This window comes from Lepisosteus oculatus, chromosome 24, assembly GCF_040954835.1.
Source record: "Lepisosteus oculatus isolate fLepOcu1 chromosome 24, fLepOcu1.hap2, whole genome shotgun sequence".
Taxonomy (NCBI): domain Eukaryota; kingdom Metazoa; phylum Chordata; class Actinopteri; order Semionotiformes; family Lepisosteidae; genus Lepisosteus; species Lepisosteus oculatus.
The window spans coordinates 8,132,716-8,155,409 of NC_090719.1; the positions used below are offsets into that span (position 1 = coordinate 8,132,716).

The 22,694-nt window shown below is 37.5% G+C and overlaps 1 protein-coding gene and 1 long non-coding RNA gene across 4 annotated transcripts in view; one reads left to right on the forward strand and one right to left on the reverse strand.

Annotated features, from left to right (window-relative positions):
• Positions 1-22,694, reverse strand: part of garnl3 (GTPase activating Rap/RanGAP domain like 3) — a 141,408-nt gene that overhangs the window by 93,553 nt on the left and 25,161 nt on the right. For 2 of the 3 annotated variants that reach the window (XM_006640646.3, XM_015366920.2), the window contains exon 2: positions 14,276-14,345. In XM_006640646.3, coding sequence (XP_006640709.3) covers positions 14,276-14,345 — 70 coding nt within the window. Of the gene's footprint in view, positions 1-14,275; positions 14,346-20,475; positions 20,908-22,694 lie in introns of those variants that run through there. The other variant, XM_015366922.2, reaches the window with a different exon arrangement.
• LOC138224941 (uncharacterized) overlaps positions 1-22,694 on the forward strand; it is a 212,181-nt gene that overhangs the window by 71,908 nt on the left and 117,579 nt on the right. The gene's annotated exons all lie outside the window — the stretch shown is intronic.

The following is a 22,694-nucleotide window of genomic DNA, read 5'->3' on the forward strand; positions in this document are numbered from 1 at the left end:
GGTCATTGAAGAACCCCTGGTACTGTGGATCAGACTAGAGTTCCTAACCCCAGTTTACTGGCTAATTTCACTTTGGCCTTGCATCATATGGCCTCTCTGAATTTTCCTTCCAATTTAATAGGCAAAGCAGTTTCTCACTTCTCTACAGTATCTCATCTTCTTTGTAGTGGAGCTTCTGGATCATAAATCCCGCCATAAGTCTCCAAAGTGAGGTCTGCACTTCAGTGATGGATGAAGTCAATTCCCACCTAGTGGTGTGAAAAAGTAAGTAAACCCCATGAAAAGGTTCCTCTTCTTGTACATTGTGGACAAACGGATATTTGATTGTCATTTCAACAATACTGATAGATAACGGTGATCTAATTTTAAAAAAGAACATTGAAAAATCACATTGTGCACTCATTTGTACTATTTAAATCAACAGAAATGCAATTTCCTTGTGCGGAAAAAATTAGTACACCCCTACCTTTATCATTGCTTGAAATACCTGAAATTAGAATCAGGTGCACCACAACAGGTGCAAATGATTAGAACATCATTAGAGAGTAACTTGGAGGGCACTGCCTTATATAAACATGAGAAAGCCGTGGTCTGGTTTGATCTTAGCAATTGAGGTGTGGGCTACATCATGCCAAGATCAAAGAGCCCTCTGGGGCCCCTCAGAAGAAAGGTTGTTGATGCCTATGAGTCTAAGAATAGAGTTTAAAGCCATTTCCAAGCAATTTGTAGTCAATCACTCCACTGCCCGAAAGATCATCTACAAAAGGAGAAAATTTCACACCACTGGCAATCTATCCAGGCCAGGTAGTCCCAACAAATTCAGCTCAAGGGCTGACCGAAAGATGCTGCAGGAAGTCTCCAAGAACACCAGGATAACATCAAGGGATTTACAAGCAAGTCTTGCCTCAGTCAATGACTAAGTGCATGAGTCAACCACCCGAAAGAGACTGCACAACTTTGCCCTACATGTGAGGTCAGGAAGGAAGCCTCTGCTCTCAACAAAGTTTGCCAGACAACACCTAGGTGAAGATCAGGACTATTGGAACCATGTGCTCTGGGTGGATGAGATAAAGGTAGAGCTGTTGGGCCACAATGCCAGACTGCCTTTGACCAAAAGAACCTCATGCCAACTGTAAAGCATGGTGGTGGCAGCATTATGGTTTGGGGCTGCTTTTCTGCCTCAGGGTCTGGCCAGCTTGAAAAAACAACAAAAACAAGAAACGTTTTCTGCCAAAGGGGGCAACACCAGCTATTGAAGCTGGGGGGTGTACTTATTTTTTCCACAGCTGGCAATTGCATTTCTGACTTTTTTTTGTTGAATAAATTATTGCGAAGAATAATTTTCATTATTATTTGTTCAATTAGATCATCTTTATATATCAATATTATTGAAATGAAGATCAAATATCCATACATGAAAATATGTTGAAAAACACACCTTTTCATGGGGTGTTCTTACAGTACTTTTTCACAGCACTGTATATATGAATAAAATTACTTTTTAAATGTAAGGAATTATACACATTATGTACAGCCAACTCATATTTACTAATCTTAAAGTTACCTGGTTGTAACCACCTTCAATACTAATTATTTTCTTGCGGAATATTCATCTGTATCACAAAACTAATAGATCCCATACCTAGTTCTGTTTTTAAGCATAAGAATATAGCATAATTAAATGGTAGAAATAAAAAACTGCTTCAAGCTGCGTGATACATGATGATGCAAATCTCATAAGACTGCAAGCAGACACTTTTAATTTAAAGGCACATACACATTGTTAGGTGAACATACATACAAAACAGAGATTTAAAAGAAGTACTTCATAAATTTCAACTGAACTGTATAGGTGTCAGAGGAAACTGGTTAGTACCGAAAACTTGCTTAAAGTTATCACTCTGCCAAACAAAGTCCAAAGCTTAAACACAGAAACTGAATAAATTTAAGTTGTTTCTAGAAATTTGTATAATTTAGTGCTTTAGGGATTTAAGTGTGCCCTTGCAAATGTTAACTTGCCAATTTGCATAATCTGCAACTGTGTGCTCAAAGACTCTTGTAATAATTCAAAAATGATGCAACACTCATTTCTGGACTGCTGCAACACAAAGCTCTTATGTCGTCTGAAAAATCAATTGAATATTGATTGAAAATTAATTAAATCACACTGAAAGTTAAAAAATATCTTGCACACAGAACGTAATGCAAGACAGAATCAATTTCCAAATTTTAGTTGATTAATTACTTCAGTTGTGATCATAATTTATTCTACTAGTTCAGTTTTAATTATATTTATTTTATTTGCAGAATATGCTCTTAGCTCTCAACATAGGATTTAAAAAAATACACCCTAATCTAACAGTTAAAGCTAATGTTATAACAATAAACACACAACTACCAGATTATACGATCTGAGATTTAAAAGGCATAATTACTGTATTTTACATAATACAGTGTACTTTGTATTTGTAAATATAGTTAGAATTTTGTTAGTTACCCAGAACAAGAAGTCACTAACACCATTACTGAAACACTTTCTGAACTGTAATGATATGAGACAAGTCTGTAAGGAGCACTGACTTAACCACTACAACAATCTGAAAAAAACAGAGCAACGAAGGGCAAAATTACAACGATGTTGCGTTTCTACTTTAAATGCATAAAACGATTAAGAAGGCTATCATTAATATCTGAAAAAAAGGCTCAGAAAAGTAATAGACTTTTGTATAGTCTAACCTGTCTGGGTGAGGGAAGAGGTCCCTTTTAAGACGTCTGAAACTTTCGTTACAGCCTGGCCTAGATGACAGGGATGTGAGATAAGAAGCTCTAAATCAAGAGACTGGTGCCAGTAGCTGAACCCTGAGTGATATCTCGTATCAGTTCTGTAGCATTAATGGACTGGGTGGGAGAGAGTGTGGGCAGGGGGATGATAATGTTCAAACCAAATGTCTTTGGTTCCCATTTACAGGAATTTCCTAATGAACAACAAGTCCCTACAGCAGTGAATATAGTATATCGGAATATTTTCTATTGCCATCATGATAAAATATAGATGTTCACTATTTTCACTGTTTATCTGTTACTGTTCTTTTGTCAATACTGTACATACTGTATAGGCTCTTACATGCAGTGTTCCCTAGACCAGGCTACAAACCATTCTGCTTCTAGGTTCTGGAATGCTATTCCACAAAAATCAGGGACTCTGATCTGATCATGGGACTCAGTTGTCCCCTAAGAACCATTGTGTTGCTTTCTAGTGAGTTGTGAAGCCTCCTCAGTTCAAGTCAAGGCAATCATGGCACAGAGGGAGGATTTTCAAAGATATGATAAAACCAAGCATGAAGAAATACATCATCGTGATCAGCTCCTAAGAGATTATGGCCCTCGAACAAATCAAAAGGAGGAAGAAGATCTGGAAAACAGAGCAACACTTGGAGGCCCAAAGGTGACAGAAGGAGAAAGCAAAGTGGGAGTATTAAAAAGAGATCACCACAAATATCCCCTGAGGCTACACCTGGTCAAGGAAAAGCCAAAAATAATGATGTCTTTAAGCAGCTCCAGAATAATCCTTCATCCCTTTTTACCAGGTTTTCCTGTTTATTATGACAAGTATTATTGCTGTATTACCAGTTTGGAAGGGGGTAAGGAAAATTCCAATCAGCCATAAACATGTAGGTTTTAGTTGTTATTCTACTGCTTCTGGAATGAGTTAAGAGTCAAAAGGTCCAAAGTAACAATCCCTCTACACCCCTCATAAGGAAAGCAGTGAATGAGCGAAGCCATCATGACTGTGGACTGTATAAAACCTTGTCAGGGTATTAATTCTGGAATGTAAAATTTCAAGTAGGCTTTAGTAAGACCTGAAGTCACAGAATGCTACAGTACTCCGAGTCCAGTTGCTCATTCTCAGAACATGCTACTACGCACCACACAGATAAAACCGATTTCCGATTCACAAAATGAGCTGTACCTGATGGACCAACATAGGGGTTAACCCTTCCCAAGCACTCTTGGAGAATCACCCTACACAGAAGTGGCCTACAAAGAGGATAACCAGCACAGGTTAGTATACAGTATATCTGATGGAACTTTGCTGAAAAGGGGAAAAAAGGTGGTAGTTCCATGGAAACTCAAAAAAACAGTAACAGCACGTTATCATATTATAATTAGTTTGCTTGCTTTTCCCAAGCTCAAGGCTGTCAGGTGCACGGCGACCAGATGTTTGTGAAGAGGCTTGTTGATTAAATCGAATACTGCAAACACAATATTGTGCTTATTTGTTCCATGACATATTCATCTTCTGTAGCACCGTCAAAAGAATGTAATATACTTGAGGGACCTGACCTTCACTTTCGGGAATGCAACCAGCAAACTAGTTAATGTGGCATTCACACAGATTAACTGTGTCCCAGAGAGTTCTCTTTGTGGGACGTTTTATATTTGTGTCCATCTGACATGTGCATGTTCACAGACACGCAGAGAAGACAAAACTGTGAAAATATCATACGTCCATTTTCTAACTGATTCATCCAATTCAAGGGTGGCAGGAGGCAAGCCAGGATCCAGGATACACCCCGGATGGCACATCCCCCTTAAGGGCGCTCCAGCTCTTTCACTTTTGAGTTGATTTTGTGCACCTGCTCCTTGCTCCAGCCTCCTCTTCAACCCACCTTAAAAGCCAGACGCTCACTCTGTTCCGGGCTCTGCATTGGTTCTTGTACCAGGCGAGGCCGGAATCTGGAGCACCAGGTCCCTTCAACTTCTTAGTTCCTGTTCCTGTGCCGGTTCTGACCCGGTTCCCGTTTTTAATTCCCTTTGTCTTCATCTCGGATGGACCGCCCAGCTCTGGACTTTTGCCTTGTCTCGGATTTCCCTTTGGACTCAGTTTCGGACTGTTTGCCTCGGCCACACCTCCCCCGAACATGGACACGCCCATGGACGCACCATGGACACGCCCCCTGTTTTCATTCCTGACCCCTGCATGCCTTTTCCCCCATGTTTTCCTCACTCTACCCCAGATTGTGTCTTCTGCATAGGGTCCTGAAAGAACGCTTCGCTACACACACTCACACTTTCACACCAGCACCGATTTTTCCAAAAAGCCAGTTATCCTGCCAGTATGTCTTTAGACTGTGGGAGGAAACCGAAGCACCTGGAGCAAACCCGTGTGAACATGGGGTTCACTTACAAATTTGACACAGCGCTCCAGGTCATGGGGTTAAACCCAGGGTCGCATGGCTGTGAGGCAGCATTGCTATCCACTGCGCCACAATGTGCCCATGAAAATATCAGGAGGAATGTAAATTATTTGAAGACCCAGACAAGAAATCTGAAAGTATCCCCAAATTTTGTAACATTGTCCTGTATGCTGAAAAGCTCAGTTAGGGGTAACCAGTGATGGGGTCATTTTGTCAAGAGGGAGAGAATGTTCTTGGTCCATTTATAACTGTATAGGTGCTGTATGTATAGGAGATACAATATACAGTATATGTGAAAGAAACATATATATATATCACCGCAGGAGGAATTTGCAATGTCAGTGAAGAAAGAGAAAGCAACTTGGCAACCAGGAATTTCAACATTGTTAGTGTGAAGTGCAGAAATCAGAGAGGCTGGAGAATGGTTTCTAATCAGCCGAGCAGCCAGTTGGACCAGCAGTGCTTTGGATGAGAATGTGATGAAAAGTCTGTGCAGGTGCCTCCAAAAGGAAATGGAGCAACATGCAAATATGTTTCTGAATAGAACACTGTCACTAGGTCTATGATTCAACGTGAATGAAGGTCAGCACCAGTTGCATTGAAGATGACAGCGATCTTTGACATTTGAATGGAAAAGAACTATACAAAATGTATGATGCAATCAAACAATTATTTGTTTCTAATAACTTTTCTATGCTGTAATAAATAACTAAAGAAAATATACAAATTGCATGCAACTTGATTGTAACCTAAAAAGATAAATATTTGGCCATACATTTAAAAAAAAATTGTTTAAAGATTTAAGCTCTCAATAATGTCTATACCTTTTTTATCTTTACATTGGATTCATATCCAATGGATTCATATCTACATCTGCTCAGTAACACTAGGCTCAACTATCATACTCATTCAAGCGGAAAATAATTCGAAACTTGACACATCCAAATTATTTATAATACTGCTCAACTGGATCCTGTGACACTTCTTTAAGATGTGTTTTTTAAAATGCTTCAATTCCAAGAAAATCATTCTAAAAAATCTGAATGTGCTATAAAGCCATGTTTGGTTTCAGAAATCATTCATAAACATCAGATCAAAAAGTAATTCTAATAAATCTTTGGAAGGATTGAGAAAGACAGGAAAAGTCATTCTTAAAAAAACATTTAAAATCACAAAAAGAGTAAAAAAATATTGTCAGTGATACGGAAGTACATACATTACAGTACTACTTTTTGGAGCCGGTGTTTGAAGTAATATTCTTTGCATATCTCACCTCAATACCCACTGTTGAGTCTGATCAACTGCTGTAATACAGTATATTGGCCAGTACTTTGAAGGACCTTTCTGAATTTGTAGAAAATGGTTTCAGTGTAAAAGAAAACAAGGTTATATTTGAAAAAAAAAAGAATAATGTAAAATGGATGGTAAGGAATCTCATTCAGTCAGCATTAATGTCAAATTTTTATGGAATGTCTCACAAACGGTGTGTAGGACCTAAACGCTTTCCATCATGATGAATTTAGACTCAATGTAATTATTGTCATAGGATACACCAGATACACAGAGCACTAAAGCACTCCACTCCAGAGCAATTAAAGCCCATTGGCTCAGCCACTTCTTCATGGCTGTCATTAAGATATTACATGACAAAGTCAATAATATGTGTAGTGAAACTAATTGGTATGAAATGGGACAAACAATCTCTCCTGGCATGGAGAATCTCTGTATGATGCTGTTGAAAGTGTTCATTGAAATAAATAGCAGACCGGTTTATAGCCCGTTACTTGCCGACTCTTTGAAGTGTCTTTGAAGACCGCAATTAGCAATGCTATAGATATTTCTCTTGCACCTTTTAAATCTCCTAAGCCCTGCTCAGGAACCGTGGTAGCTCAGATGGCAAGGGTGTCTAGCTCCTGACTGGAAGGTCCCAGGTTCAATCCTAGGTAGGGGCAAGCAATGTAGCTTTCTCTAATTCCTTCCAGACTGCTTCCAAGTTCCTTTCCAAATGAGTACCGGGGGTTATTCCTTCCAGGGGTAATAGGCCGGGCGGAACGTGATGCTGACCACATCACCTCCAGTGTAGGATGGCCAAGAAAAATGGTGGCCCTTGCCCCCACATTCCCCATGGGCCTTTTTGGCCTCAGAAGGGACCTACCGTACCTACCTTAGCACTGCTGTCTGATTTAAAACCTCAAAATACATTAAATATTTTGGCTTCTTTGGTGCCTTGCTTGGATCTCAGGCATACTGGCTACTTCTAGTGCTGATTGTCTTTTACAGTCTGGTGCTGCATTTTGAGTGGTGCAGCCAGGCGATTCCCCTGCTAAAACCGGATATTTCTAGTGCTATGTGTCTTTATAGGCTTGCGTTGCAGTCAACTAATGCCCCCATAAGATATGCAGCATGAAGGTCAAATGAGGGAAATTCCTGAGTCAGCTATACTCCATCTCTATCCCCAGGCCAGTCCTTCACTGCTCACCATGCAATGGGTAATGACAGGACGTGGCTGTGGCAGAACTCGTAGAAGCTCTCTGCTTTCTCTCCAGCTCGTGTATCTTCAGCACAGTATGAGCAAATCCCCCAAAGTGATGCTGACACATCAGTGTCAGGGAAACTCATTTGTAAATACAACTGCTGGTGGCTCAAATACAGCGCTAAAGCCCTGAAACACGAGCTGGCTACCGTCAGCTGAAGCTGAAAAGCAAGATATATCAACAACTTTCTTCAGGAGAGGTGGTTAATGACAGGACCGCATTTGAGACAGCAAGGAAAACAAATCACCACATCTTGATTTGTTTTCTTGAAAGTATTTATTGGCATCTTTCTTGAAATGATTTATTTTTCTATATACTGTAGTTACTTATAGAAAAACAGACTGTTTAGTGACAGAAGGGGAAACCTTTATAAGATAATATTCTTCCTAACTCATTTTGGATCTGCAGCCACAAAATCTCTTGATGATGAAGAAGGGTAGATTCGCTTTGACTACACTGAAGCCCACAAAATAAAAAAAAGAAAGAAAATGCCCTCGTTTTGTCACTGTATCGTTCAAATGCATAGATATAGGCACCTTTTCTTTGAACTAGGAAAGCATACAGTACATTTTAGGCACAGCTGTTATTTTGCACTACCATAAAGTGTCTCTTACATTGCTGCAATAGGACTTCTTCACTTACTGTTGCCTTTCACCCATTTAATGAAGGACATGAATAATTCAAACCTTAATGTGCCATTCTACAGAATGTCTGAGGGGAGAACTGTTTTGCTGACATAGGGCTGCCACATCAAAAAAGCTAGAATCAAAACACTGTGTTTTCTCTCTAGATATTCCATTTCTTCCTTCTGATAGAATAGTCCTAGTTTATTAAGATTACAAAAGTGGGATTGTATACCTCCACTGTTCCCTGGAATCGGCAGGGATTGTGTGTGTGTGTAGGAGTGGTGAGCTGTATTGATTTACTTTCATGGTATGTTTTCTAAATTACATTTCATCTGCCATTTTTTCTATAACAGAGATCCAGTAGGGATTGTACTGTGATCCTTCTTCACATTTGGAACACAATAATGCAAAAGACACTTGGTTTCAGCTATAAATGATACGTAAAGTCAATACTGCTGTGTACTGGTTGGAATTTGATTGTTTTGAGAATGATTACAGCCCAGGTCTCTGTGTTTTAACCAAGGAGTGTACAGACAGATGAAGAGTAAGTCAGACACCACTGAGACATTGAACAGTTATGGAGGATCTCTGCCATGCACAAGATTAATCTCTTGTATGTGGAAAAATTGCTCCACTATAAAAGCCAAATTGCTATTGCTCTGTGGGCTAATAATTGAGGTTACTCAAGTATAATAGGAAGCAAAATAACCATCCTTACCTGAACAGATGTGTTTACATTAAACAACATTTAAAATTGTGTCTGTGGTCAAATACAGTAAGGTTACTTTCTTGCCCTCATCCCCCTTATCCTTCTGTTTTGTTCTAGGATGGTTCACAAAAATAATTTGCTTTCCTATGACATTATGAATATTGGCATGTTGACATAGCAATTTCATTTTTTTTCCAACAAATACTCTACGGGCTTAGTTATTTCGGTGTGCATCCCAGCCGACTCCGCAAGGCTTCACTCTGAGATGCAAACTGTTACATAAATTATCTGTTGCTGCGATGCCCTTGCCCTTGTTTGTAGGTTACTTGTGACCAGGATTTGAATGAATGGCAAAGTTTATCTCAGACAACCAGAAGGAAGAAAACAGTCATTCCAATGTACAGTTTTCATGTAAAAGTGGTCACAAAGCTGAATTTTAAAAGCTCCTTTTTTAAGTAACAGTGAGAAAAGGCCTTAGCAAGAGGAATACATTTCTTGTCAACTTTCAGTGTCTAGTGCTAATATTCTGCAGAAATCGAGGGAATATCACTAGATAATTCAGATGCTGCAAAAGCAAGAAAGGCAGCCATTTTTAAACTGTTGCTGTAATTTTTTTAGCTCTTGACCAAGTAAAACAAGACTTTTCTGCTTTTGCTTTGAGAAGCAGCTGTACAGTATGTGCCAATTTGTATGTACATTAAGAAACAAAACCTTTTGAAAACATTGGAATTGCTTGATGAACATATTTTCAAAACATATTTTGTAAACAACATGAATCTAAAAAGCTACTGATGTAAGTGTTTTATATACAGTGGATTTATATTTTTTATATAAGTATTTTTCCTAAAACTGATCCATTTGTTTTTCACTTAAATACTGTTGGTTACAAGATCTTATCAAAGGTGAAAAAAAAGGTCTGACATGACTTGTCTTGATTTCAGCCTTTACATCAACACAACTGAAATTTCAATAAGGGCGTGTTGACTTTTGATATCCACTGTACATGGTTTATTGGATAGTGTGATCATATTTTTTAAAAATAATATTTTCCCACCCTGAATTCTCATATTGCGTAAATCCTCATCACAATGCACAGGTTGAATCTGCTCATTGATAAAAATAATGGAATAATCCAGGAGGTGGAACTGTCACTGAAGACTGACCATCAGAGACAGTGACATGTTTTTATGATGTGTTTCACATATGACAAAGTGCTGCAGACATTTACAACTGTACAAAATTGCTGCGTGAATTGCAGTAGCCACATGAATTGCCCCATATTAAGATTCCCCTAGAAGAGATGGATTTAATTTGAACAGCTGATGACCATCCAGGCTATCCATAGGCTTGTTGAGCGAGTAGATCTGTGTTAACAATAGTTAGTAAGGTATTTTTAAAAAGAAAAAAGATCAGCTAACCCTGTAATGATCTATTCTAGTAAAAAAACTACCATCAAGTGTATGGCTTCCCATTTGTTTGCAGTAATATTTCCCTCCTGGTGAGATCTGCAGCAGAGATTTCCTGGTTGATGGTCTAAGTGACAGAAAGTGGTCCCAGACATCTCTTCCTCATGTCTTGTGCATATAACATGCCATTCTGAAGAATCTTATTGGGCATTCTGTCACAGTTTTATTCATGTATTTACCTTTTATCAGTGCACCTACTGTAAACACAGGAGAACTAAATAAAGACAGCTTACACTGAAAAAGCTTACACTAATATTACGAGTCAAGCAAAACAATTATACCGCTACCCAATTTTACTATAAAACCATCTAGGATACACATAGTTATCTGCCTAACTAGGTGAGGTAATTGGAATTCTATCACAGAAATGCCACTGTATAGAATTTTCATATACTGTAGATAGCAATGATTTTAATTAAAATTCGAAAGCCCCTTTTAATTAAGCAAGCCCCTAATTAATGAATAAATTAATCAACGCTTTAAAGCAATAATAAAGTATCTACTATGAAATTTATTGACTTTACATTAAATTCCCAATCATACGTTCACAGTACATGAAGTCTGGGCCTGAAAATTAGTAAAAAGGTTTAGTCCCTTAAGACTACCATCTTGAAATATACATATCTAGAACCTGGATATCTGTGTCACTGTTCAGAGATGGCTAATTTACAGACTGAAACAGCTGTATGTAGTTTGTTTGACTTTACATGCAAAAGGGCAGAATGAGAATTTGGTAGATAATTCTGTAATTAATATTCACAGACATAAATCATACCCAAATTTAGAAGGATGTGCCTTCTATGATATAGATCTTTCAGTCTATAATGTACATACTGTAGATTTTGCAGATTCTTTCATACTCACTTGAGTATACTGTATATATTTTTGTGTGAGCCTAAGACTTGGATCTGAGATTATTGGTCTTGATTTCTCTGTGAGGAAAAATAGGGAAAACAGCTCATACATTTACTGCATTGTGTATATTTCACAGTACAAGCTTGTAAATCTAATTCCTGGCCATGGAGTACTGTTGATCTTGGATAAGACCAGAACTCTGAGTATAAACTATGAAGAGCAGTCTGGAAAGTGGCACTGCTAGTACAAATTAAGTTTACTTCACTACAGCTAGCTTTGAATATAAATATTGCCTGTAAATATACTGTATCACCAACACATCCACGTTGTTGTAGTCCAGCACAGGCATTTTTAAAATGGTTATTTCATGACATATACTGTATAGACAAGTACACTTTAGAATCAGAATCATTAAATTATCTTTAACAGCTTTGTATGGATTTAGCACAGTGGGATGATCTGTATACAGTATGTCTGGCAAACACAAATTAGTAAAAAAAAAGTCTTAATCATAATAAATGGCAAGTTTTCAAAATGACTGAATAAAAATAGCATGCATGTTGTCTCCATGATCTACTAATCCTCTGTAGTCTACTATTTTTTTGCCCTGCAAAGCAGAATGTTTTTGGGATTTTACAGCAAGGTAATAAAGACTCAAATCAGATACTGTACCTCAAAGGAGCATGTCTCCAATAAAAGTGACTAAATTTAATACATTAGTTTCACATTCAGCATAATGAATACAAAAAATCAAGCTCTTGCAAGCCCTCTGAGTTCAGACCTGGTTATGAAATATCATGAATGATATTTTATCATAATAAATTGTATGAAGGTTTAACAGTATAAATTGGCATTAATTACAGTTTTCTTACAGCTTCATAATGGATTCCCCCCAGTTTTTCTTTATCATATCGCTTCCCTGACGATATTGTCCATGATTTACAATACTCACAACGATAGAGTACCACTGAAAATATAATGCACAAATAGGGGGAGGGAATATTTCTTGTTCTTCTATATTATGGTCTTTTATATTATACTGTTGATTTTGATGTTTAAAAAGGATAGCCTATACCAAACAAAAATGATACATAAACTAGATCAACACAATTTATGAATGGACAGTATCTTGCTCTTAAAATCTGCCTTTTATTTTTCCAGATCTCCATTTCATATGAGCATATTAATCTTCCTTTTATGAAATCCAGACAACTGAAGCTAGGAATCAGTCTTCATGTATGAACCCTTGACCTTTCACATTTAGTGGGCTGTGTTAGAAAACGACTTGCCACAACCTCGCTATTTCTGCAGGCACACTGTCTTGACAGCATCTACTATGTTTTATTTTCACAGCTGTAAAACTGTAAAAAAAAGGTACTGTTTCCCAGCGAGTCTACACAAAGGTGCGTCTTGGAATATATTCAAATGCTGGGAAACAATGTGTAATTGCTTTTTATTTATTTTGTAAACCACACCAATTCACGCATAATAAAAAGTTGTTTTACAGATGCAAACATATAATAATAAAGTCATAATACGCTAATAGCATCTAAATATAGCTGTCTCCAATTGGGTATCAGCATAGTATACACTGTACTTTCCTTCTTCTGTTGCTGATAATTTCTGTGTGGTTTAGGGCACAACTTTAGAGGATTTTGTTCCATAGTTCGCTACAAACCACCAAAGCCATGCTTGGTTCAAAAACGGAAACCTGACTGAAGTGTGGTTTCTAGTCTTTACTACTTTTCTTTTCTTCTATCTCATTTCACAGTGCACCAAAAGGGCAACCTCAAATTAGATAGCAACATGAAGAAAAGGCTAATAATAAAAACAGGAAATATTCACCCAGTATACAGAATGAAACAATAAACAACAATATAATGATGAAAACCAAAATGTAAAGTACAAAAATGTCTACGTCCCTGTACTGTGAAGAAATATCTCTTGCATCGGCTTTACATCCTTAACAGGATTTTGTTTGCGCTTTTACCGAAACCATTCTGCTCTCGTAAACATGAACATGCTGAAAATCCACCCCATGTCTTTCTCATAAGCAATTAATTGAATTAATGATATCAAATGTATATTGTCTCCTTACAAAATTGATATGTTCTTGTTCTAAACTTCCAGAAGCAAATCTGAGCAAACACAATACTAGGAAGAAGGGTGCAAACTGGATAATCAGACAAGTCTGGGATGTGTATTTGTAAAGTATTTTATTGTACATTATTTGAAATGTGTTTTTTTTTTCAAAAACTGAACTTAAATGAGAAGCTCTGTTCCTCACAACATGCAATAATGAGTCAAATTAAAATATAATATCCTCACTTTTTTAATATGACAGTAGAAGCAGCAGTGTAAAGTAATGCTTAGGGCTCTGGACTCGTAACTCTAAGGCTGTGTGTTCAGATCCTAGATACGAGCTACTGTTATACCCTTGAGCAAGGTGCTTTATCCCGATTGCTCCAGTGAAATACCCATCTGTGTAAATGGGTACAAATGGAAGCTGATTAGGATAAAAGCATCAGCCAAATGAACAACAATTCCACATTGTTTCAGGTATCTATCTTTCTTCCACATTGAGAGGTTTGCCGTTAATGCAAATAAAAGCCGCTCTCACTGTACAAGTCTGTGTATCTGCAATTCAGGTGCAGAAGAGCAACCGTTTGATTTTATATTCAGGTGAATACCACATCTCTCTATTCTTTACGCATTTAACCCCTTATCACATCGAGCACTCAATCAAACCGCATACAATGACGTAACTTGCAAACAGGTTCATATTATAAGGAACAACCCCTAACCCAGCCCCACTACTAATAAACCCAGCCTTTTTGTTTCACCTCCTCGTTTCAATAAGAGCCACATGGAGAAAACAAGGGCTTACCAGCTCCACAGACCCATAGTGTTTTCTGCTGAATTCCCCCCGCCTGCAGCCCAGATCTTCAGAGGCAGAGCTGCAACAGAAACGCTTCATCAGTACGGTACATAGCTAGCAGCAATGAGCATTGCTCGGGAATCAACCACCAGTCACCATTCACCCTAATGAGAGCAAATCATTTTCATTGCAGTCCAAAAAAAAAAAACAAAAACAAGGAGACTATCTTCGGAGTGCTACCATCCCAGGCACGTATCCTCCGGCAGAATCCTCCGCTGGGATGAGTCTGCATTCAAATCACCCTGGGCTGCAGCTGAAATGCCCCGGCTCTTTTTGGAAGGGAGGCCATGATTAAATTAAATATTAAGTCATTATGTGATCGATGGCAGTCTGCAGGCCAGAGCAGGTTAGTAATTGCATTTGAGGTCCTTCTGAAGCAGTCAGGGAGAGACAGACCCTGCCACTAGCTTGTCCTGCAGATACAATAAAATCTACCACCACCCCCAAATCAAAGCTTTAAATATTTCTTTTTTCAGCAATATATTATTATGTTATTAAAGCACATCCCCTTTCACAACGTCTATCCAGCTTTTATGAGAAATGCTCAGTTGCATTAAACTATTAGGCACGCAAGCTGATATTTCTCTGTACAATGCAGCATGCATGCAGCAGAATCTACAATCACACAGTGACATCATGACACTGAATGAGACCAATTCAAAATATGTACTTTTTATGTTACTACACGTATTTCATGCATGTTTGAAGTAATGTAATCAATGGAAACAATCATTTTCTCATCAACATACTGTAGCATGGGGTGATTCCTTCCATATTCCACAGTTTTCAGTTTGTATAGGGTTATTTTATATATTTGCGAGCACAAACAATATCTTTGACATATTATTCAGCTGCAGTTATGATACATGATCTAAATTAATTCATTTCTAAAATGTTTGATCCTCAGCTCATCAAGAAGAAAACGTTTCAAATAGCAAATAACAAACTGATGTGAACAAAAGGGCATGTTTTTTCTTTTCAATCTGAGATTTTTTTCTTACCCCTGACAAGATGCCTGTGCCTCAGTAAATTTGATGAAATTTTAACTGCATTGTCATTTGCATGCATGGCCTATTATTTCAATGAAACACTACATATCTGATACTAAACCTCTTCCTGACAGATAACAGGACTGCAGGAAGGATTAATGTTTCTTTATGTTTATTTCTATTTATGAACACTAAAAACCTTATAAAATGCATGTAGAGGTAGCTTTAATATGTATTGGAATGCTCTCCCTTGTATACAGGAAAACAGCATACTCTAGAGTCTGTTCTGGTTTGCCAGTTCAAAATCTAGCTTGGAGCTATAATGTTAAATTTAAATACCACTCTTTCACTGTAGTGTGTCAGTGATCTTGTAAATGCTTGTCTTACAGTAGCTAGACTACACCTCAGTATGTTACTCAATTCAACCTTAACTGCATTTCGAATTGATGATTTAATAACAGGAATGTACAACACAAACGTCTTACAGTCAATCAAGTTTAATTTTCTCTTTCTTTCAGTCAACCATCTTATGTACCCTCAAAGTCCTGTGAATAAAATCACTAACTACTGGGTTTTGGTTTCTAGACCCTAATGATCAATGACAAGTAGTTTACCAGCGCCATTCTAAGTATTTAATAAAAGAACATCACAGCATAGCTTACTATGCAGTTTGAAACAGAATTATTATACTTTGTAGAATTTGTGCAGCTGCATAATTGTTAAAGAGCAAAGATCAACATTGATTGTATGGTGCACAGAATCTTTAGATCACATGGAACAAAAGAAACAATCCCACAAACCTTATTATTCTGGCTTAATAAGTATTTTTAATAAGACAAAAATAATATTGTTAGCATTTTCCATATTACCCATAGAAAAATGTGACATTTTCTTGGAATTGCATTGAAAGCTTCAAAAAGGTTTCATGTTTTTTTTAATAATATACAAATGCACAGAAGCACAATAATATTACACTATTTTCATGGTATACAGTACATGACTGTCAGTCTCCTGTGTTCTTTTATTAGACAAGCAGACATGTGAGTCCCCAGTAGCCCAATACTGGCATGTTCTGTAATGTACAAACTTAGCAGTGTATTCAGGGAAATCCGGACACACAAAATTGCCTTTTTCTAGACTCTACCACAGGGATCCTTCTATCTTTTGTAAAGTGAGTAATTGAATAGAGTTGATTTTCCTTAGGATGTCATAGCAACTACATATAGAGCAGGCCACCAGCATAGCTCGGCAGATTTCACCCTTGTTGAAATTCTCAGCGAGATCCTCTGATCAGGCCGGTTATAGTCAAAGACAATATAAGAGCACATTTTTGTCCCCATTATCACGCAGGTTTAAGAAATGGAATATGGAAATCCAAATGACAGGAGTTAATATAATAATGGCTGTAACCCCTATTCTTAAAAGGTGACAACAATACTAGAAAAAAACAAGACAGTGGAATGTTTTAAATGAACTTTTCTGAGACAACATTTGGTTAGCAATACAATATCTGTGTACCATTTGCTAATGATGAGAAAATGTAATACATGAGGCAAATATTGATCCAATTCACAGGAAGATTTTGTTGAAAGCAATGATAAATTGATAATCAAAAACATGTTTAAAAAGAATAAACCTGAAAATCTGTACAACCCCATTACTTTTGAAGGGTATCTGAGTTGGTGTTAATAAGTATAGATGTCAACATACTGTATAATACTCATTGTGGTCTTCTTAAGTGATATTTTTTTACTAATAAACTCTACTTTCTGGATAAGGACATGTTTGTCCTGAAAATTAGGCACTAATAGAATAATTTGTGGGAGTCTGGAATAAACTGCCCCACCAGATTTTTAAACCTCTCTCTGGGATCATTCAAGAAATGGGATTCTGGGGTCAATTAGCATCTAGCAACCAAACTGTTAGGTACAAGGGTGAGTCAAAGTCAAAAAATGAATTGGCAGTTGACCTTGCTTCATGAGGCAAAAAGACTTTTATTTTTCAAGACAGTGTGATTGCATATCCACACACCTCTGCCAGTGAACCAAGAGGTTATGGGCAACCTTGAATAAAAATCGTCTGTCGCTGAACTACCCCTTTACTGCCAGTTAGACTTGAGCAACATCACTGGAGCTCTAGCCTACAAGATACAATCAGATTAAATGCCAGCAAAGCAAGGTCAAGACTATAAGGTGGGTGGGACAACAGTTCCTGAATGCACTGTACTGTAGCCCATGCTGTCAGTGAGCTTGCATTTTCATATGGCAGAAACCATGACTGTCCCATATTGATTTATGCACACTGCTGACATCAATTACATTCACAGAAGTGAGGAGTACAGTATGTTCCACTTGTAACTATTCCACGTTTCACATCGAAATGCGTGCAAAGAACAGTCTTCTAGTGCCATAATATTATTTCAGTGTTCCTGGTGCTTAGACATTAGCTTTCATGTTTGTTTGTGGTGGTGACAAAAATCTTTTTGCTTTCTATCAATGGAGAAGACTTGCGTAGTCACACTCCAATTTGTACTGTATATGCTCATAGTTGATCATTTATAAAAATCACTTGGCATACACCTGGCAAAATCCAGACTTTCTTAGATAATGATTCATACTCTAGCACAAGACACATCTATAATGTCTACTATAGTACTATACTGTATGTGGTCAGTTGATTCAAACCAATCCTATCCTGGACATATTATTCTGCATGGCAACAGACAATGGTTACCCAGTGTCTCACACACTCACACAATTCCTCACACACTCTTCTCTGTCCTTTTCAGAACTTTTCTTTTTTCTGCATTGATTCACAACAGGCAGCATGTACCATATTGTGCAGACATTCTCTTATGAATGCCATCTGGTTTAACATCTTTGCCAAGCAAAAACGGGTGACTCCTTGTTGCTCCATAGCTGTGCAGTGTTTTAGTGGAACAGCCATATTTACAGAAAGACCATTAGCACCATGCTGTACATATTGTAGGGAAGTCAGGTGTTCAGTGGTCAGCAAATGACTCACACTTGCCACTTGAACGTTCTAGATAATAATGTTGTTGTTGTATGTAATTGACTATATTTAGAGAATTAACATGGTAAAATAGTGTGCAGCAGCTGAACACAGTGGACATTCTGACCCAAAATTAATCAAGCGATGTGATTTCACAATAGTTAGTACCTTGCTGATTCCCAACTGTGCCCCAGCTTTGAGGATACACAACATACACTTGAGATTCCTGAGTTATTGGTTCATCCTCAACAAGTATTTAAAAAATGGCTGTTTCTCATTCATTACTACAAAGAAAAGAAAAATACCACAGCTGGGCATCTTGCAATATATTACAATAACAGCTTGATCATACCACTGGTGCACAATTGAAATTTGAGAAATTATTTCAGTTTCATATGTCTCATCCATGCATTGTTTTATAACTTGGCCATCACGGGTTCTCATGATTTATTCCTATACAACAGTCACACACAGAAAGAAAATGGTAATAAAAATAAGAAAAAAGTTTACTCCTTAACCTCAATATGATGAATCAGATGTATTATAGGACAATTACAATTAATATTAAATATAGGACAATGACATGTATTGACAAGTAGGCCATCTGTACCAGTTTCATTCATCTGACTTAATTTACATATTATTTTACTACAGAATACTAGTTAGTGCTCATAAAAGGCTTTTGTTGAATGAGCATTACTAATGCAATGGTGCTACCAGTTCAGTTCTGGTGCATTTCTTCAGTGTTGTATCTACTGCACTCAACAGATTAGCTATAAGACACTTATTTATTTATAAACTGAAGTAACAGATGTGTCATTGTATTAGTATAAGGCATTTACCAATAATGGTTTTAAGCAAACAGTTATTTAAAGCATACTTGTCAGATAGCTGAACCTGCAAACATAATTTGTATAATCAGGAGCAAACAGAATGGAAGAAACAAAAATATTGTGGCATACTCTGCTTGTTACGGATATTTCTAAGAATATATATTCCAACGAACCACTAAATACTCAAAACACTGCAGGATGTTAAGTGTCTAGTATCAAAATTATATACAGTAAACACGATGCTTTGGTAATATCAGGTTTTTACATTCCATTTGCTATTTATATTAAATGTAGTGAAACAAATAACAAAATGTAGCCGATAAATGTAAATGTTTACATGTTTAGGAGCGTTATGAAAGTTTATCGATTGACATATATGTAATACAAATACTGGTAATTCCCCATGAAAACCGCAAGCCTACATGAAGTCTTGAACTGCCTATGGTATAGGATATCAGAGCAGTCGGGGATTTCAAGAAACGTTTTACAAAACGCCGGTATCCCCGGCTTCATTCATCTTAGAATTAATAAAACAAAAATATGCGATATGTACTGTATGAGCACACCTTTCCTTTTTCCTGTTTCAAAGTGGATTGTATGAGATGCTCTAAAATAATAGCACATTACATACCATCGGCAGGAATTTGTAAATACTGACAAGGAATTCACATGTTCCTCCTCCGAATTACGTTACAACAGAATACAGTCGGTTTTAAATAATGCAATTTAGTGTAACAGTTACCTCAAACTGTAGCAGGTGCGAAAATAATTTATCCTGTGCCTTTAACATTCTAGTCACCTACTGTACCAACTGCATTGTGCAGGCATCTCCTCTTCTGAATTGCAAAAAGAACATAGCCACACAGCTGCGTACTGGTTGAATGTTAAATATGTTAAGAAAAGAGTAAGCTGCAAAATAGAAACGAGTTTTATGAATATACAGTAGTTATTATTCGGCACATATTTAAATAATCATTAAGAGAGAAAGCTACAGTAGTACTGGTGTAGTTACGTATAAAACAATCAGAAGCTGAAATGATACAGTCTCCTAAATTAAACTCGCAACAAAATTGTACATAGCCAAAACTGTTACCATAAAGAACGCTCAAACTGTACCTGTATTTGTTCCTTGGAGCCAAATTTTCAGTGACAGGAAACGGGAGTACAATTTGTTAGCTGCAAGCTTCGAATACCGTGCCCCAGAAACAAGTACACTACTTAACCATTCAGCCACGGCTTATTTAAAAGCAGCATATTAAAACACAACAAGTTCATCTTTCTAAATGCAGAAAAAAAAAATGAAATATGAATTTACCGTTGGGTGAAACTCAGCAGTTTGGTAGAAGCTGGATCTGCACTGCTCATATCCCCATACATGCGTTTTATATCCAGCAAAGAAAACAGTTTTTCTTCACTGAAGGAATACTATCATCACTGCTTCTCAATTACAGGTTGCCTTTTCCTCTTATTGCATGTATCACCGTTAGATTTTGCCCTGACCTATGTAATTAATGTGGTATATCTATTGGTTCGCTTCATGTGCCAGTGCTCCTAAAACATCTACCGCGTTTAACAGTCTTTGAAGCGTATACTATGCATTACACTGTTCCCACTGGCTCAAGTCAAGTACTTTTTATTTCATTCTAACCACACTCACACAGCATACGTTGCAACAGAAGCCCTGCCTCCCAATACAGCATTATTTGAGCTGCCGCTAAACACGGGCACATACAGCGTCAGACACGCACAGGGGCGCCAGCACTGCGCACACCACCCGTCTCCTGCACCTCGGCGCTCGCTTCACTGCGGTCTTCACACAGAACGGTGCATCACGGACCTTGTAGTTTTGCACGTTAACAGCGTAGTCCGAGAAATCATTAATTTTGCGGATTCGGCCAAGCCTACCTGAGGACATTATGACAAAACACATTTCGATCGCATGTGAGGCAAACTCTTAAAGCTCAAAATTCTACAGCCCGACAACGATGCAGACAGGCAAAGCTGTTTAAAGTATATATTCGACTTTCCTGCTAAGCTTTATAAGACTTTAATAATGACGTTTTCCATTGATAACATTCAAAACGCTTGGTCCCTCTTGTGTTATTGCTACAATCAATCAACCCCTTCATTCAACCGGAAAGCATCTGTCTCTGAACAGTGCTAAGGGGTTATTAGGTACAGATAGTTAAAGCCATAGCGCTGGTATCTAGTCTCGGTGCGTGACTTGAGTTGAAAATTGCTCCAACATATTTCCACGAAAATAAAAAAAAATTAAAAACTATTAAATGGTCAAGCTTTTGATAGCAGACGATCAACACGGCGACCAGTCTAGGTCACAAACAGCAATTGTTGCATGTAGGGATACATACAGTAATACAAACTAGTAAAAAAAAAAAGATAACCCTCATTCTTGTAGTTAAACTCAGCGATATGCCAGATCGCTGAAAGGTTAAGAAGTGTTTCACACGGTATTTTTTTTTCCTATTTGAGAAAATTATATTTACAGTAAACGGCTTACAAAATACCTGCATTGATGATTTCTTATTTTTAAAAAGGTAGATTTCCATTCAATTTAAGTTCTTTGATTTTATTAGATTTTCTTTTGAATGAGGTGCTTTTCTAACCAGTTTGTACATAAAAATCTGGGGTGACTACTGTTGTGATACAATAATATCCTGTCCGTCAGAACTGGAACATTCAGTGGGTAACTATCGGCCTTTTCCCCCTCCTGGTTAAGTTTTATTTAATATAAATAATAATAATAATAATAATAATAATAATAATAATAATACACTTTATTTTAAATGGCGCCTTTAAAGGTGGCTTCTCAAAGTGCTTTATAGAATGACAACAACAATAAATAAAAAGATAAAACACAATTACAATACACAGAGGAGACCGTGGATGGTGGTATTAAGTATAGTAGGAGCAGAGGGGTAAAGAATGGAACCAGTTAAGTAAAGACGCTTCTAAAGAAGAAGGTTTTGAGTCCTGATTTGAAGGAGCTTAGAGAAGGTGAGTCTCTGATATCCTTGGGGAGAGAGTTCCAGAGCTTGGGGGCATAACAGGAGAAGGCCCTGTCACCCATCGAATGTAGATGGGCTTGGGGGACAGTTAGGAGACCAGAATTAGAAGAGCGAAGGTTGCGAGGTGAGGAGTAGGGCGATAATAGTTCAGACAGGTACTGAGGTGCCAAGCCATGCAGAGCCTTATACAGTAGACGAGCATGAGGATTTTAAAGTCCACACGGAATTTGACAGGAAGCCAATGCAAGGACTCCAGGGTAGGAGTAATGTGATCACTTGCACTAGACCTGGTCAGGGTTCTGGCTTATGGATTTTGGACATACTGCAATTTGTTCAATGTAGATTTAGATACCCCAGCAAGTAGAGCATTGATTATTGATATCTGTTGCTATCTAATTCAATATCAATGGGTTTTAGACTATTATTACACCGCAAAAGGCAAAACCACTATTCTGCGGCAGGGGTAAAGTGCTTTCACTTTAAGTTTGAGAATGAATATGAATGAAGT